Source organism: Myotis lucifugus, unplaced genomic scaffold (assembly GCF_000147115.1).
Source record: "Myotis lucifugus unplaced genomic scaffold, Myoluc2.0 scaffold_561, whole genome shotgun sequence".
NCBI lineage: Eukaryota > Metazoa > Chordata > Mammalia > Chiroptera > Vespertilionidae > Myotis > Myotis lucifugus.
The window spans coordinates 136,106-150,305 of record NW_005871609.1 but is presented as its reverse complement, the minus strand read 5'-3'; the positions used below and the strand labels follow the sequence as shown (position 1 = coordinate 150,305).

General features: G+C 52.2%; 1 protein-coding gene across 1 annotated transcript in view; it reads left to right on the top strand.

Annotated features, from left to right (window-relative positions):
- The window catches only part of KMT2A (lysine methyltransferase 2A), a 90,886-nt gene that overhangs the window by 62,827 nt on the left and 13,859 nt on the right, over positions 1 to 14,200 (top strand). The window contains 9 exon segments of the mRNA XM_023745618.1: positions 67 to 184; positions 581 to 659; positions 2,660 to 2,820; positions 3,009 to 3,194; positions 3,393 to 7,626; positions 8,176 to 8,253; positions 10,197 to 10,261; positions 11,671 to 11,841; positions 13,731 to 13,805. Coding sequence (XP_023601386.1) covers positions 67 to 184; positions 581 to 659; positions 2,660 to 2,820; positions 3,009 to 3,194; positions 3,393 to 7,626; positions 8,176 to 8,253; positions 10,197 to 10,261; positions 11,671 to 11,841; positions 13,731 to 13,805 — 5,167 coding nt within the window.

The window sequence follows — 14,200 nt, the reverse complement described above, 5'->3', positions numbered from 1 at the left end:
GCAGCGTCGTGAGCATAATCTGCGAAGGGAGAGCCGAGTAACAGCTCCTCTGGGGTTTCATTTTAGGTGGTTCCCGAGAATGGATTTGAAGTCTTTAGAAGAGTGTTTGTGGACTTTGAAGGAATCAGCTTGAGGAGGAAGTTCCTTAATGGCTTGGAACCAGAAAATATTCACATGATGATTGGTAGGACATGGGCCTCGGTTGTAGGGGAGGCTGGATGTAGCATTGGGGTACTTTCTAGTCTTCGGTTATGAAATTATTTTACACTAGAGGCCCGGTGAATGGATTTGGGCACTGGTGGGGTCCCTCAGGACCAAAACTGGCTCTCCGACATCCCCCGAGGGGTCCGGGTTGTGAAAGGGTGGTTCTCAGGTGACGCACCCTGGAATCGGGCTCCCTTCTCTGGTTCCGCAGCTGCCAAGTCACCACAGCTCGGCAGCCTCTGCATTGAGTGTCTGCCCCCTGGTAGTCAGTGCGCGTCATAGCTACCGGTCGGATGGTCGGACGGTCACTTAGACTGTTATATATATATATAGATGTACCATTATCTCCTCTAATCACTGTTTTCTCCTTGGCCAGGCTCCATGACAATCGACTGCTTGGGAATTCTCAATGATCTGTCTGACTGTGAGGACAAGCTGTTTCCAATTGGATACCAGTAAGTACCGTCGCGCAGGGAAGACAGCCGCCCCACAGCCTTAGCACCCTGAAGCACTGGTCATGTTGTTAGGTGTAGAGCCACTCTTGGGAGTTACTTCTAACTGCTACTAAAAATTAACTACTTTTTTGCTACTTCTTGTAGATGAGAACTAAAGTATCATTTTATGTCAGCTAAATCCAGTTATGGAAGAAAAGCATTGAGTAATATCGTGATAAGTTTGCACAGTAACAGGTGATCACTAGAACGAATGGGGTGGTCACATTGTAAGGGATAAAAATGTTGAATCACTGCCCTCGTCCGGTTGCTCAGTTGCTTAGAGCATTGTCCCCATACACCAAGGGTGCAGGATCAGTCCCTAGTCAGGGCACATACAGGAGCAACCAGTGAATGCATAAATAAGTGGGACAGCAAATCGATGTTTTTCTCTCTTTATCGCTCCCTTCATCTCTTTAAAATCAATAAAATAAAGTTAAACATTTTTTTAAAAAAAGTTAAATCACTATATTGTACACCTGAAACTAATATTACTGATATGCTATTGTACACCAGCTAACTATATTTAAATTTTTTAAAAAATTGTTTTTCAGAATAATCTATGTATATAAAAGCCTAAGCGACTGTTTGACCAGTAGCTATGATGCACACTGAACACCAGGGGGCAGACGCTCAATGCACAGGAATGGAAACATGGAACAGACTGATGAATTTCAGGGGGGAGGAGGGAGGATGGAAAGAGATTAACCAAAGATCTTATATACATACTAGATGCCTGGTGCACGGATTCGTGCACTGGTGGGGGGTCCCTCGGCCTGGCCTACGGGGATCGGGCCGAAACTGGCAGTCCGACATCCCCTGGTTGGGGGGGGGGGTCCCGGATTGTGAGAGGGCTCAGGCCAGGCTGTGGGACCCCACCAGTGCGTGAATCCATGCACCGGGCCTCTAGTTTATAAATAAAATCTAAATAGAAAACACAGTGTCAGTCTCTTGAGATTCCGTTCAACTGGATTCAAAAGTCCAGATTGTTGTCATGGGTCACACACACCTTGTGCCTCTGTCCTCAGGTTTACATTTTCCAGGTCCTTCTAAAAATATAACCCCCACAAAAATAATCAGGTTCTCCAGTAGGAATTTATAATCTTTCCCATATGCAGTAAATTGTTTGAACTTCTAACAAGCTGACAATATAAATTCAAAATTCCCTTTCTATCGCTCCCCCTTTAGAGTCCTATTTTGCTATATATACTTCAACTTAGTCTACATCCCAATTCTGACGACAGTTTATGTTCCATACTTAGCTGGCGACTTCTTGTGTGAACTGGGCTCCCTCAGCATCCAGCACACCTGAAGCAGTTACACTTCCCTTGTCTCATGGGGTGTTTCTCCCAAAGGAAACATCTCGGGTTTGCTCTTTCCTCACTGTGTACATATTGTGGGCCAGTAGTCCCTTCCTGAGGGCCAATACTGTTTCTTGCAGGAGTTAGTATTTTTTCTCTGCATTTTAGGACACTTTACTACTTTCGTCCCCTGCTTACAATACACTTTTTTAAAAAAAGATTTGATGTTGGTTTCTGAGAGACTAGAAAAAAACAAGGACTTTCAAAAAGCTTGGAACATTCTGCCTTGGAACATTGGCTCAGTGGGTAGAGCGTCAGCCTGCAGACTGGAGGGACCAGGTTCCATTCCGGTCAAGGGTTCATGCCAGGTTGGGGGCTCGATCCCCAGGAGGGGCCGTGTAGGAGGCAGCTGATCAGTGATTTTCTCTCATCATTGATATTTCTATCTCGCTCTTCCTCTCTCCTGAAATCAATAAAAATATTTTTTTAATAAAATAGAAAGCTTGGAACATCCCAATTTGGGAAATCTGTAAGAGTCCAGGAAAGAAAGCTAAATTCTGTAAATCAAGGAGACCAGGGGATCTAGGATAAGAAGAGGTTTTGACAAATGTTAGCCTTTGCTTCTGGACCCTCACCTCTGCTGGTCCCGACAAACCTTCGCAGGTGTTCCCGCGTGTACTGGAGCACCACGGACGCCCGCAAGCGCTGCGTGTACACGTGCAAGATCGTGGAGTGCCGCCCGCCGGCCGTGGAGCCGGACATCAACAGCACCGTCGAGCATGACGAAAACAGGACCATTGCCCACAGTCCAACATCTTTTGCAGGTTGGTCTTTAGTCAAGGTGTCACTTGAGTGAGACTTTTGGGAGTACTGGGATTGAAGCATGCGGAGAATGTCACTTCTTTGGGAGGTCTCATTTGAAAATTTCCCTAACAGCTGGTTTTTTATTGGGCCATTTGTTTGATACCTTAATTGGACTGTTTTTAGTAAGGGTTTTTATATCCTACCACAGAAATGTCATCTAAAGAAAGTCAAAACGCAGCTGAAATTGTAAGTCCTTCATCACCAGACCGACCTCCTCATACGCAAACCTCTGGTTCCTGTTTTTATCATGTCATCTCAAAGGTTCCTAGGATTCGAACACCCAGTTATTCTCCAACACAGAGGTCCCCTGGCTGTCGGCCACTGCCTTCTGCAGGTAAAGGGTTTCATTGACTCCAAGGTCAGCTCAGACGGGAATTTGTAATTTTTTTCAGGCCATTTTATTTTAGTGACTTATACTTACTGAAAATGTTGATTTTTCGTTACCTGTAAATATACATAGCCAAGACTTAAACCAGTGACTACCCACAGTTCTGTCAGTAACAGACTTTGTCACTCTCTCTCTCTCCTTTAGGAAGCCCTACTCCAACCACTCACGAAATCGTCACGGTGGGCGACCCTTTGCTCTCCTCGGGGCTCCGAAGCATCGGCTCCAGGCGGCACAGTACTCCGTCCTCAGCACCCCAGCAGTCGAGACTCCGGATGATGTCTCCAGTGAGAACGGGGAGCACTTACTCCAAGAATAGTGGCTCCTCCGTCTCCACCCCGGGGGCCACTGCGGACCTGGAGTCAAGTGCCAAGGCAGTGGATCATGTCTTAGGGCCACTGACTTCAAATACCAACTTAAGGCAAAACACTCCCACCTCTTCCAGTTTGCAGAGGACAGTGGTGATGATGGCCACCAAAACCAGTCACGTGGATGGCTCTTCATCTTCAGAAATGAAGCATCCCAGCGCTTCAGACCTGGCCTCCAGCAGCTCCTCTTTGAAAGGAGAGAAGACCAAAATGCTGAGTTCCAAGAGTTCCGAGGGCGCCGCTCATAACGTGGCCCACCCCGGCCTCCCCAAACCGGCTCCGCAGCGTCATAGTCCACCATCTGGCGAACCAAATGTTAGTAAAATGGGCGCGTTTGTGGAATTCTCTTCGGTGCCGTTTTCCTCCAGAGAGGCCCTCCCCCTCCCGCCGCTCCATCTGAGAGGGCAGAGGAATGATTGGGACCCGCATCCAGACCCCACCCAGGCAGGGAGTCCCCCCGCTGAGGGCGACACGGACATCAAAACCTTGAAGCTGTCGGGGGTGAGCAACCGATCATCTATCATCAACGAACAGGTGGGATCTAGCTCCAGAGACAGGAGACAGAAAGGGAAAAAGACTTGTAAAGAAACCTTCAAAGAAAAGCGTTCCAGTAAGTCCTTCCTGGAGCCTGGTCAGGTCGCCGCTGGTGAGGAAGGACACCTAAAGGCGGAGTTTGCAGATGAAGGTTTGACTCCTGAGTTTCCAGGGCAACGGCCATGTAACAACGTGTCTTCTGATAAGATTGGGGACAAAGTCCTTGCTGCTTCTGGAGTCCCCAAAGCTCCGTCCGTGCAGGGAGAAGGCCCTGCCACGGAATTACAGACGCCCCGAAAACGCACGGTCAAAGTCACACTGACACCCCTGAAGATGGAAGGTGAGAGTCAGTCCAGAAATGCCCTGAAGGAAAGCAGCCCTGCTTCCCCTTTGCACATGGAGTCAGCCTTGCCAGCAGAGCCCGTGTCAGCCTCCGGAAGTCCAGGAGCTGGGCCAGTGGCCCAGCCAAGCCCCAGCAACACCTCCTCCCAGGAGCCCCCGAGCAACAGCTACCAGACTCTTCCCGTCCAGGACAGGAATCTCATGCTTCCTGACGGCCCCAAGCCCCAGGAGGACGGGTCTTTCAAAAGGAGGTACCCCCGCCGGAGCGCCCGGGCCCGCTCCAACATGTTCTTCGGGCTCACCCCCCTCTACGGAGTCCGGTCCTACGGGGAAGAAGACCTTCCGTTCTACAGCAGCTCAACGGGGAAGAAACGAGGCAAGAGGTCGGCCGAAGGGCAGGTGGATGGGGCTGATGACTTGAGCACTTCCGACGAGGACGACCTGTACTATTACAACTTCACCCGGACGGTGATCGCGGCGGGGGCAGAGGAGCGGCTGGCGGCCCACAACCTGTTTCGGGAGGAGGAGCAGTGTGATCTCCCGAGAATCTCACAGCTGGATGGTGTTGACGACGGGACGGAGAGCGATACCAGTGTCACGGCCACCACGAGGAAGACCGGCCAGATTCCAAAAAGAAACGGGAAAGAGAACGGGACAGAGAGCCTCAAGCTGGACCGGCCCGAAGACGGGGAGAAGGAACATGTCATCAAGAGTTCTGTGGGCCACAAAAGCGAGCCCAAGGCAGAGAACTGCCACTCGGTGAGCCGAGGGAAGGCCCAGGGGCAGGACTCCCTGGAGGCTCAGCTCAGCTCCTTGGAGTCCAGCCGCAGGGTCCACACCAGCGCCCCCTCGGACAAGGCCTTGCTGGACACCTACAACCCCGAGCTCCTGAAGTCGGACTCCGACAACAACAACAGCGACGACTGCGGGAACATCCTGCCCTCGGACATCATGGACTTTGTCCTGAAGAACACGCCCTCCATGCAGGCCTTGGGGGAGAGCCCGGAGTCCTCGTCCTCGGAACTCCTGAACCTGGGCGAGGGCCTGGGCCTCGACAGCAACCGTGAGAAGGACATGGGTCTGTTCGAAGTGTTTTCTCAGCAGCTGCCGACCGCGGAGCCTGTGGACAGCAGCGTCTCTTCGTCCATCTCAGCCGAAGAGCAGTTCGAGCTGCCGCTGGAGCTGCCGTCCGACCTCTCGGTGCTGACCACGCGGAGCCCCACGGTCCCCGGCCAGAACCCCGGCAGGCTAGCCGTCATCGCAGACGCAGCAGAGAAGAGAGTCGCCATCCCGGAGAAGCCCGTGGCCGCCTCCGAGGATGACCCAGCGCTGCTGAGCCCGGGAGTCGACCCCGCGCCCGAAGGCCACATGACTCCCGACCGATTCATCCAGGGACACATGGACGCCGACCTCGCCAGCCCCCCGTGCGGCGCAGTGGAGCAGAGCCGTGGCAGCAGTCAGGATTTAACTCGGAGCAGCAGCACCCCTGGCCTCCAGGTACCGGCTTCCCCTTCTGTGCCCATCCAGAACCAGAAATACGGGCCCAGTTCTGCCGAGAGCCCCGGCCCGTCTCAGATCTCTAATGCGGCCGTGCAGACCACGCCTCCCCACCTGAAGCCGCCCACCGAGAAGCTCATTGTCGTTAACCAGAACATGCAGCCACTTTACGTGCTCCAGACTCTGCCGAACGGCGTGACCCAGAAAATCCAGCTGACCTCTTCCGTTAGTTCTGCACCCAGCGTGATGGAGGCAACCCCTTCCGTGCTGGGGCCCATGGGCAGTGGCCTCGCGCTGACCACGGGGCTAAACCCAGGCTTGCAGACACCTCAGCCTCTTTTCCCTCCTGCTGGCAAAGGCTTGCTGCCCGTGCCTCACCACCAGCACTTACACCCCTTCCCCACAGCTGCTCAGGGCAGTTTCCCGCCCACCATCAGCAGTTCTCCTCCAGGCCTGCTCATTGGGGTGCAGCCTCCTCCAGATCCCCAACTTCTGGTGTCTGAAGCCAGCCAGAGGACAGACCTCAGCACCACGGTAGTCACTCCGTCCTCTGGACTCAAGAAAAGACCCATATCTCGCCTGCAGACCCGAAAGAATAAGAAGCTTGCTCCCTCTAGCACCCCTTCAAACATTGCCCCCTCCGATGTGGTTTCTAACATGACACTGATTAACTTCACACCCTCCCAGCTTCCAAATCACCCCAACCTGTTAGATTTGGGGTCACTTAACACGTCATCTCACCGGACTGTCCCCAACATCATAAAAAGGTCTAAGTCCGGCGTCATGTATTTTGAACAGGCACCCCTGTTACCACAGACGGTGGGCGGACCTGCCACAGCGACGGGCACGTCGACCGGGAGCCAGGACACTGGCCACCTCGCTTCGGGGCCCGTGGCCGGCTTGGCGTCCGGTTCCTCAGTCTTGAATGTCGTATCCATGCAAACGACAACAGCCCCTACGAGTAGTGCGTCGTTTCCGGGACATGTTGCGTTGACCAACCCGCGGTTGCTGGGCGCCCCAGACACTGGCCCCATAAGCAACCTGTTGATTAAAGCCAGCCAGCAGGGCCTGGGGATCCAGGACCAGCCCGGGGCTCTGCCGCCCAGCTCGGGAATATTCCCCCAGCTGGGGTCGCTGCAGACCCCCTCCACCGCGGCGATGACGGCTGCATCTGGCGTCTGCGTCCTCCCCTCGACGCAGACAGGGGTCCTAGCGGCCGCCTCCCCCTCCAGGGACGCCGAAGATCACTATCAGCTTCAGCATGTGAGCCAGCTCCTGGCCAGCAAAGCGGGAATTCTCCCTTCCCAGCGGGATCCTGAAGCTGCTCCAGGGACCCAGGGGCCGGGCTTGGCGCAGACAGCAGACGCTCCTAACAGCCTGGGGCTGGAGCCAAAGAGGGCGGCCTCCTCTGCCGGACAGGCCCGCGCGGCCTCCCCTGCGGGCTCCCCCTCCTCTGGACCCCAGTCCACAAGCCCCTCCGTGCCAGGCGCTCACCCCAAACCAAAAAGCAAGCGCATCCAGCTGCCTTTGGACAAAGGGAATGGCAAGAAGCACAAGGTTTCCCACCTGCGGACCAGCTCCTCGGAAGCACACGTTCCGGACCAGGAGGCCCTCACGTCCTCCCTGACCTCGTCCACAGGGTGAGAGCCAGTGTCGGCCGTGCTGGGTCTGTGGGGTCCGGGCCCCGAGCAGAGGCTGGGGGAGGGGTCATCTGTGAGAGGATCAGCCTTCTGTCCACGTTTGTAGTGCTCGGGTGTTTTCTGGGTTTTAAATGATTGTTTTCTCACTCACGGTGGTGGCATATAGAGCAGACTTCAGTGCCATTCGTGAGCAGTGGGTCTCCTGCATAGAACCACGTCTCTGCTCGGCTCTGATGTAACACGGTGCCGCTGCTGGCTGCTGTTGCTTCTTTGCTGAGGCCGAGGGATGGTTATTCCTGTTCAGAGTGTAACATGTCTGATGTGCACAAGTGAATGTTACATATATATGCGCCCAGGGAGCCACCATTCAGATCGAGATAGAAAACCTCCCTAGTGCTCCAGAGACTCCTGGTGCCGTGGGCAGCTCCCCGCAGGGCACCCACACCCCCTACATCACCACGGGCTGGGGTTGAGGTTACCAGAGCCCGACTGTCGTTTCTGTGGCCTGACCCCCACCCTGGTGCATACGTGCTAACGGTTCTGTTTCAGGGCCCCCGCAGCAGAGGCCGAGCAGCAGGACACAGCTGATGGGGAGCCGGCGGCACAGGAGTGTGGGCAGCCCCCGGGGTGAGCAGAGGAAGGTCTCCAAGACCAAGTCCTCATTAAACATCCTTCTTCCTGCGTGTGTGGCCGGTGTGTTCTGATCCTACCAGAGCCTGTGTGTGTGGATCTGTGTGGCTGGTGTGTTCTGATCCTCACCAGAGAAAATGTTTATTGATTTGAGAGAGACACATCCATGTGGGAAACATGATCAGGTGCCTCTCGCACGCTACCTGACCAGGCATTGAATCCGAAACCCAGGCATGTGCCCTGACCGGGAATCAAACCTGCAACCCTTTTGTGCACAGGACGATGCTCCAACCAACTGAGCCACTCGGCCAGGGTGCCAAAGTTCCTTTAATAAAAGTCATACAGTATAGGATTATTTAAATAATGGATAATGGTTCCCTGTTCATCCTGCCTAACCCCATCCCAATCTATTCCTTAGAGGTAACATTGCTAACAATTTGTTTTCATCCATGGTGACATTTTTAAAAATACGTTTTTAATTGATTTGAAAGAAAGAGGGATATAGAGATTGAAGCATCAATGAGAGAAACATTGACTGCCTCTCCCATGCCCCCTACTGGCGATGGAGACCACAACCTGGGCATATGTCCTGACCGGGAACCAGACCCTGACCTCCTGGTTCATAGGTTGCTGCTCAACCACTGAGCCACACCGGCCGGGCTGGGAGACCTTTGTATGCATACACAGATATATGTGGCATACATAAGGACATGTATATACTTCTTTTTACATAGAATGAGTAATGCTATACATACTGTTCTTTACCTGGTTTTATCGCTTACCAAATTGTGTGCGCATTTCTGTACAGTGTTTATAGATGCACTTTATATTTTAGTGGCGGCCTCTGGCTCCTGTGTGCGATCTACAATAACTTACCTAACTATCCCCTTTAGTATATATTTCACTGTTGCGGGTTCAATCCCCGGTTGGGGCCCATTGTGGGAGGCAACCGAAAGCAGCCAACTCAAGCTGCTCTTAAGTGATTCCAGAACTGCTTCTAGCAAGTGTTCTTTAATCCTTTTCCCAATACTAAGGGTGAGAAAAAATGTAAGGACACAATCTACAACCCCAAAAGTAAAAGTTGAATGTCGCCCTAGCCAGTTTGGCTCAGTGGATAGAGCATTGGCCTGCGGGTTCGATTCTGGTCAAGGGCATGTACCTCGGTTGCAGGTTCCTCGTCCCTGGTTGGTGTGTGTACAGGAGGCAACCAATCGATGTGTCTCTCTCACATCGATGTTTCTCTCTGTCTCTATCTCTCCCCCTTCCACTCTAAAAAATCAATGGAAAAATATCCTCGGTTGAGTATTAACAAAATAAATAAATAAAAATTTAATATCAGTATTTTGGGGGGGGGGGAATCTCCTAGAACAGTGGTCAGCAAACCGCGGCTCGCAAGCCACATGCGGCTCTTTGGCCTCTTGAGTGTGGCTCTTCCACAAAATACCACTTGTGGGCACGCACGTACAGTGCGATTGAAACTTCATGGCCCATGTGCAGAAGTCGGTTTTCGGAACGGAGATAGATGCAACAAGTATACAAGACGAGTGTGGATGGGAGTGTTGGAAAGGGTCGACCTCAGCGAACGTACCTCAATCAGATTGAGGACATTTTTAGCAAAGGCCAGCTTAGGAGTACCCTAATTAAGTTAATAACAATGTACGTACCTATATAGTTTAAGTTTAAAAAATTTGGCTCAAAAGAAATTTCAATCGTTGTACTGTTGATATTTGGCTCCGTTGACGAGTTTGCCGACCGCTGGCCTAGAAGATGGCTTTCTGTTGGTGCCGCATGGTAGCGGGTGGTGGTGCTCATTCACTGGCTGGTCTCCGGCAGTGGCTTTGTGTAACTGACACAGCTTTTAGCTTTGAACTGAAGTCCTAGCTGATAAATCTCACATTTGTGTTTTGGGTTGTTTTTGTGTGTGTATGTGTGTGTTTTAGGCAAATGGCTGTTCTTCCTGAGGTTCAGACAACACAAAATCCAGGAAATGAACAAGAAAGTACAGGTATGTGGGTGGGTAACTGGTCCGAATCAGAATTTCAAAGCCAAACGTGCTGTAAAAATCACCTGCATTACCTACTGGTTTTTCTAGATTTAAAAATAAATCCCCCCCAAACAGTCACACAGAAGCGAAGTGATGGAACAAACTAGCCTGAGCCCCACAGCATCTCTGCCCCGTGCTCGTCCACTACAGATCCTGTGGCCGTCTGTCCAGGAAAGGACACAAGACTGAAACCTTTAACTACGCTCCTGCTCCACTTGCTTGAATAGCAGAGCAGTATGGTGCAAATAGCTAGTGACGCCCTGGCCGGTGTGGCTCAGTGGACAGAGCGTCGGCCTGCAGACCAAAGGGTCCCGGGTTTGATCCCGACCAAGGGCACGTACCTCGGTTGCAGGCTCCTCCCCAGCCCGTGCCATGGTCGCGGCTCATGCAGGAAGCAACCAATCGATGTGATTCTTTCACATCAATATTTCTCTGTCTTTCCCTTTCTTTAAAATTAATGGAAAAATATCCTTGGGTAAGAATTTAAAAATAATAATAATAAAAATAAAAAGTAAGTAAATAGCTCGTGATAACCTCACTTCATTCACCCCTGGTTGTCACTGAAGAAAACCAGGAAGCATGCTTACTCTGTAAGCTAGCCAGATTCAGCTGTGCCACCAGATACTCTCCAGAGCCCTCCCGGTCTGTCCTGCTGATGTGGTCAGTAAACAGCAGGTCATTTGTTCCGATTGGGGAGCTCTGGGGTCAGGCTTTGCCCGTTTCCATTAAAGGGCCTGTCTTCCCCAGAGGAGAACCCGGTGGGGAAACTGCTTGGACACCAGCTTTGGGGTGTGGGAACACTGCTGCCTTGCTGATCCTCGAGAAGGTGGGTCGGTCTCTGTGTGGGAGGACAGCAGGGGCCGACCGTGCAACTCTGAGCCACAGGAGTTCAAGCCCCGAGTTCCCATCTATTGGCTGCCTGAACCTGGGCTGCTAGGCCGCTTACCTCTCTCTGTCTCAGTTCCCTCACGTACTCATCGGACTTTTGTGAGGTTTGTGAGTTACTATCAAGGGAACGTACCTGAGGGAGTAGGAGAGTGCCCGGTACATACTGCTGCATACACATTAGCAGTGTTATTTTTTACTTTAACCTACAGAGGGCAGTCACTTACTGAAAAACTCAAATTGTCATACTAGAAACTCTGCCACAAAGAGCATGACTCTATGTTAAGACCATTCTTTCTAGTTTTACTGGTAGTCGTGTGTAGCTATGGCCTGAGTAGCGAGCTCACCTCCTTGAGACTCCGTTTGATTGCCTGTCAGTGGGATAATCCCTGTTCTGGATGCCGCTGGCTTCGCGATGGTGTGCGTAGTCTGGGCTCCCCGGGCCTGCTGCTGTGGCCGCTGACGCTCTGCGCTCTCCCTCGCAGACCCGAAGGCGGCGGAGGAGGAAGATGGAGGCTTCAGCTCGCCGCTCATGCTCTGGCTGCAGCAGGAACAGAAGCGCAAGGAAAGCATCACTGAGAAAAAGCCCAAGAAAGGCCTGGTGTTTGAAATTTCCAGTGACGACGGCTTCCAGATCTGTGCGGAGAGCATTGAAGGCGAGTGGATTGCTCGGGCTGCACCGTCCGTGTTTGTGCCACTTGCAGGGCAGCGCTGAGCGGCTGTGCTGGGAGGTGTTGGGGGCTTTGCACGTGGTTTGTCCTTAGAAGTTAGTGTTCCTGAGAAACAGTCCGTGGTCTATGGGAAAGTTAGGGATACCGGTTATGTTTTGAAGGTTACACACACCCTGCATAGCACGTGAGACCTCTGCTTGTCTCTCTCACTTTTCTCCCACCACTTCCTGTTTTGTTGTTTCTTTCTCCTTTTTTTTTTTAATTGATTTCAGAGAGGAAGGGGGGGGGGAGAGAGAGAGAAGAAACATTGATGATGAGAGAAGAGAATTGTTGATCGGCTGCCTCCTGCACGCCCCCCACTTGGAATTGAGCTCCCAACCCGGGCATGTGCCTTGACCAGAATCAAACCTGGGACCCTTTAGTCCCCAGGCCAATGCTCTATCCACTGAGCCAAACCGGCCAGGGCCTTCCTGTACATCTTGAATGGTGTTCTCCCTCACCTCTATAAACGTTTGTTTACTTTTATGTCTTACTCAGCAGGCAACTTCCCGGAAGGGCTTGAAGCTTGTGTTCTTCCTAGAGACCTGATACACAAAATTCATGCGGGTGTGGGGGGGTGGGGATCAGCCTGGCCTGCACCCTCTTGCAGTCCAGCCCTCTCACAGTCCGGGACCCCTTGCTCCTAACCGCCCGCCTGCTTGCTCCTTGCCTGCTCGCTCCTTACCACCTGGCTCGCCATTCCTTAGCGCTGCCCCGGAAGCAGGACAGGCTCCCGCCACCGCCGCTGCACTTACTGGCCGCGAGCCTGGCTTCTGGCTGAGCAGAGCTCCCACTGTGGGAGTGCACTGACCACCAGGGGGCAGCTCCTGCGTTGAGCATCTGCCCCCTGGTGGCCAGTGCAGGTCATAGCGACCAGTTGTTCTGGTTCTGCCATAACAGTCGCTGGGCTTTCATATATATAGATTTAACATTTTTGTGCCCCTAACATGTAGCTGTTCATTAGCTGTTGAAGGACTAGTGAATGTGCTGTAGGCAACAGGTACTAGAGGAGTTTCAGGGGGAAGAAAGGTCAGTGTGGGTCAGCGAGAGTTATCAAAAAAAACATGAAAGCCCGAACTGTGTTGCTCAGTGGGTAGAGTGCTGGCCTGCGGACCAAAGGGTCCTGGGTTCGATTCCAGTTGAGGGCACGTACCTTGGTTGCAGGCTCCTCCTTGGCCCTTACCCTGTTCAGGGTACTCACAGGAGGCAATCAATCGATAATCCATGTGTTTCTCTGACATTGATGTTTCTCTCTCTCTCTTTCCCTCTCTTATTTACTCTCCCTAAAAATCAATGGAAAAATATCCTCGAGTGAGGATTAACGACGAAAAAAGAAAGAAAGAAAAATGTTAAGAGAACTAGACTGAGTCTGAAATCCACATGGATTTCTCCCCACCACTCCACACTTACTTCTGTGACAGTGAGGGACGATAGGACCTTAGGGGAGAGCTGAGAGGGACTGTGCAGGTTTCCAGTTACAACTCGTCATTGTGAGGCACTGAGAAGTCACGGTGTCCCCACAGTCTTGGTAAGTTGTTCGTTGTTACTGCGTTGGTCAAAGTGTAGGGAGTAGAATTAACACCAACGCTTAGGCTTAGGGTCCAGGTGCCATCGAGGGATGGCAGTGCTTTGAGGACTCGTCATTTCAGGCGGTCTGGATCCCCTCACTGCCTCTGTCCTTTTCCCTCTCCGCTTCTCATGCACTGAACTGATTGAAACTACAAAACAAAACCTGCTGCAGCAGGAGCGTGCGCTTCACGCCGCGGGATTCTGAGAGCAGTGCTTGCGCTGCCACTGGTGCGGGACGCGTGCTGGAACATTGTCTTTCCTCACAGATGCCTGGAAGTCGCTGACAGACAAAGTCCAGGAAGCGCGGTCCAATGCCCGGCTAAAGCAGCTGTCGTTTGCAGGTAACAGCTAGTGTGCTCATTCTGCTCCTGTCTCAGAATATGCTGGTAGCTTGGTCTACGTTACAGAGTTGATTCTAAAAACAAAACAAAAACCACAGCAACATTCTTTTTTTTAAATGAATTTTCACAACTTTATTGCGACATAATTCTTTTACTGTACGTTCACCCTTTAAAGCACACAGTTCGGTGGCTTTGAGTGTGCTCACCAAGGAGCAGCCGTCCTGTCTGTATCACGCCAGGACATTTCCATTATCGCCAAGAGCAACCTCGTGCCCGTCAGCAGTCATTGCTCAGCTCCAGCCCCTGGCAACCACGAATCCACTTTTTGTGTCGGTGGGTTTGCTGTGTATTTCGTACGTGGGACAGGGCTAGGCTGTCCAACTAGAGGGGTAACC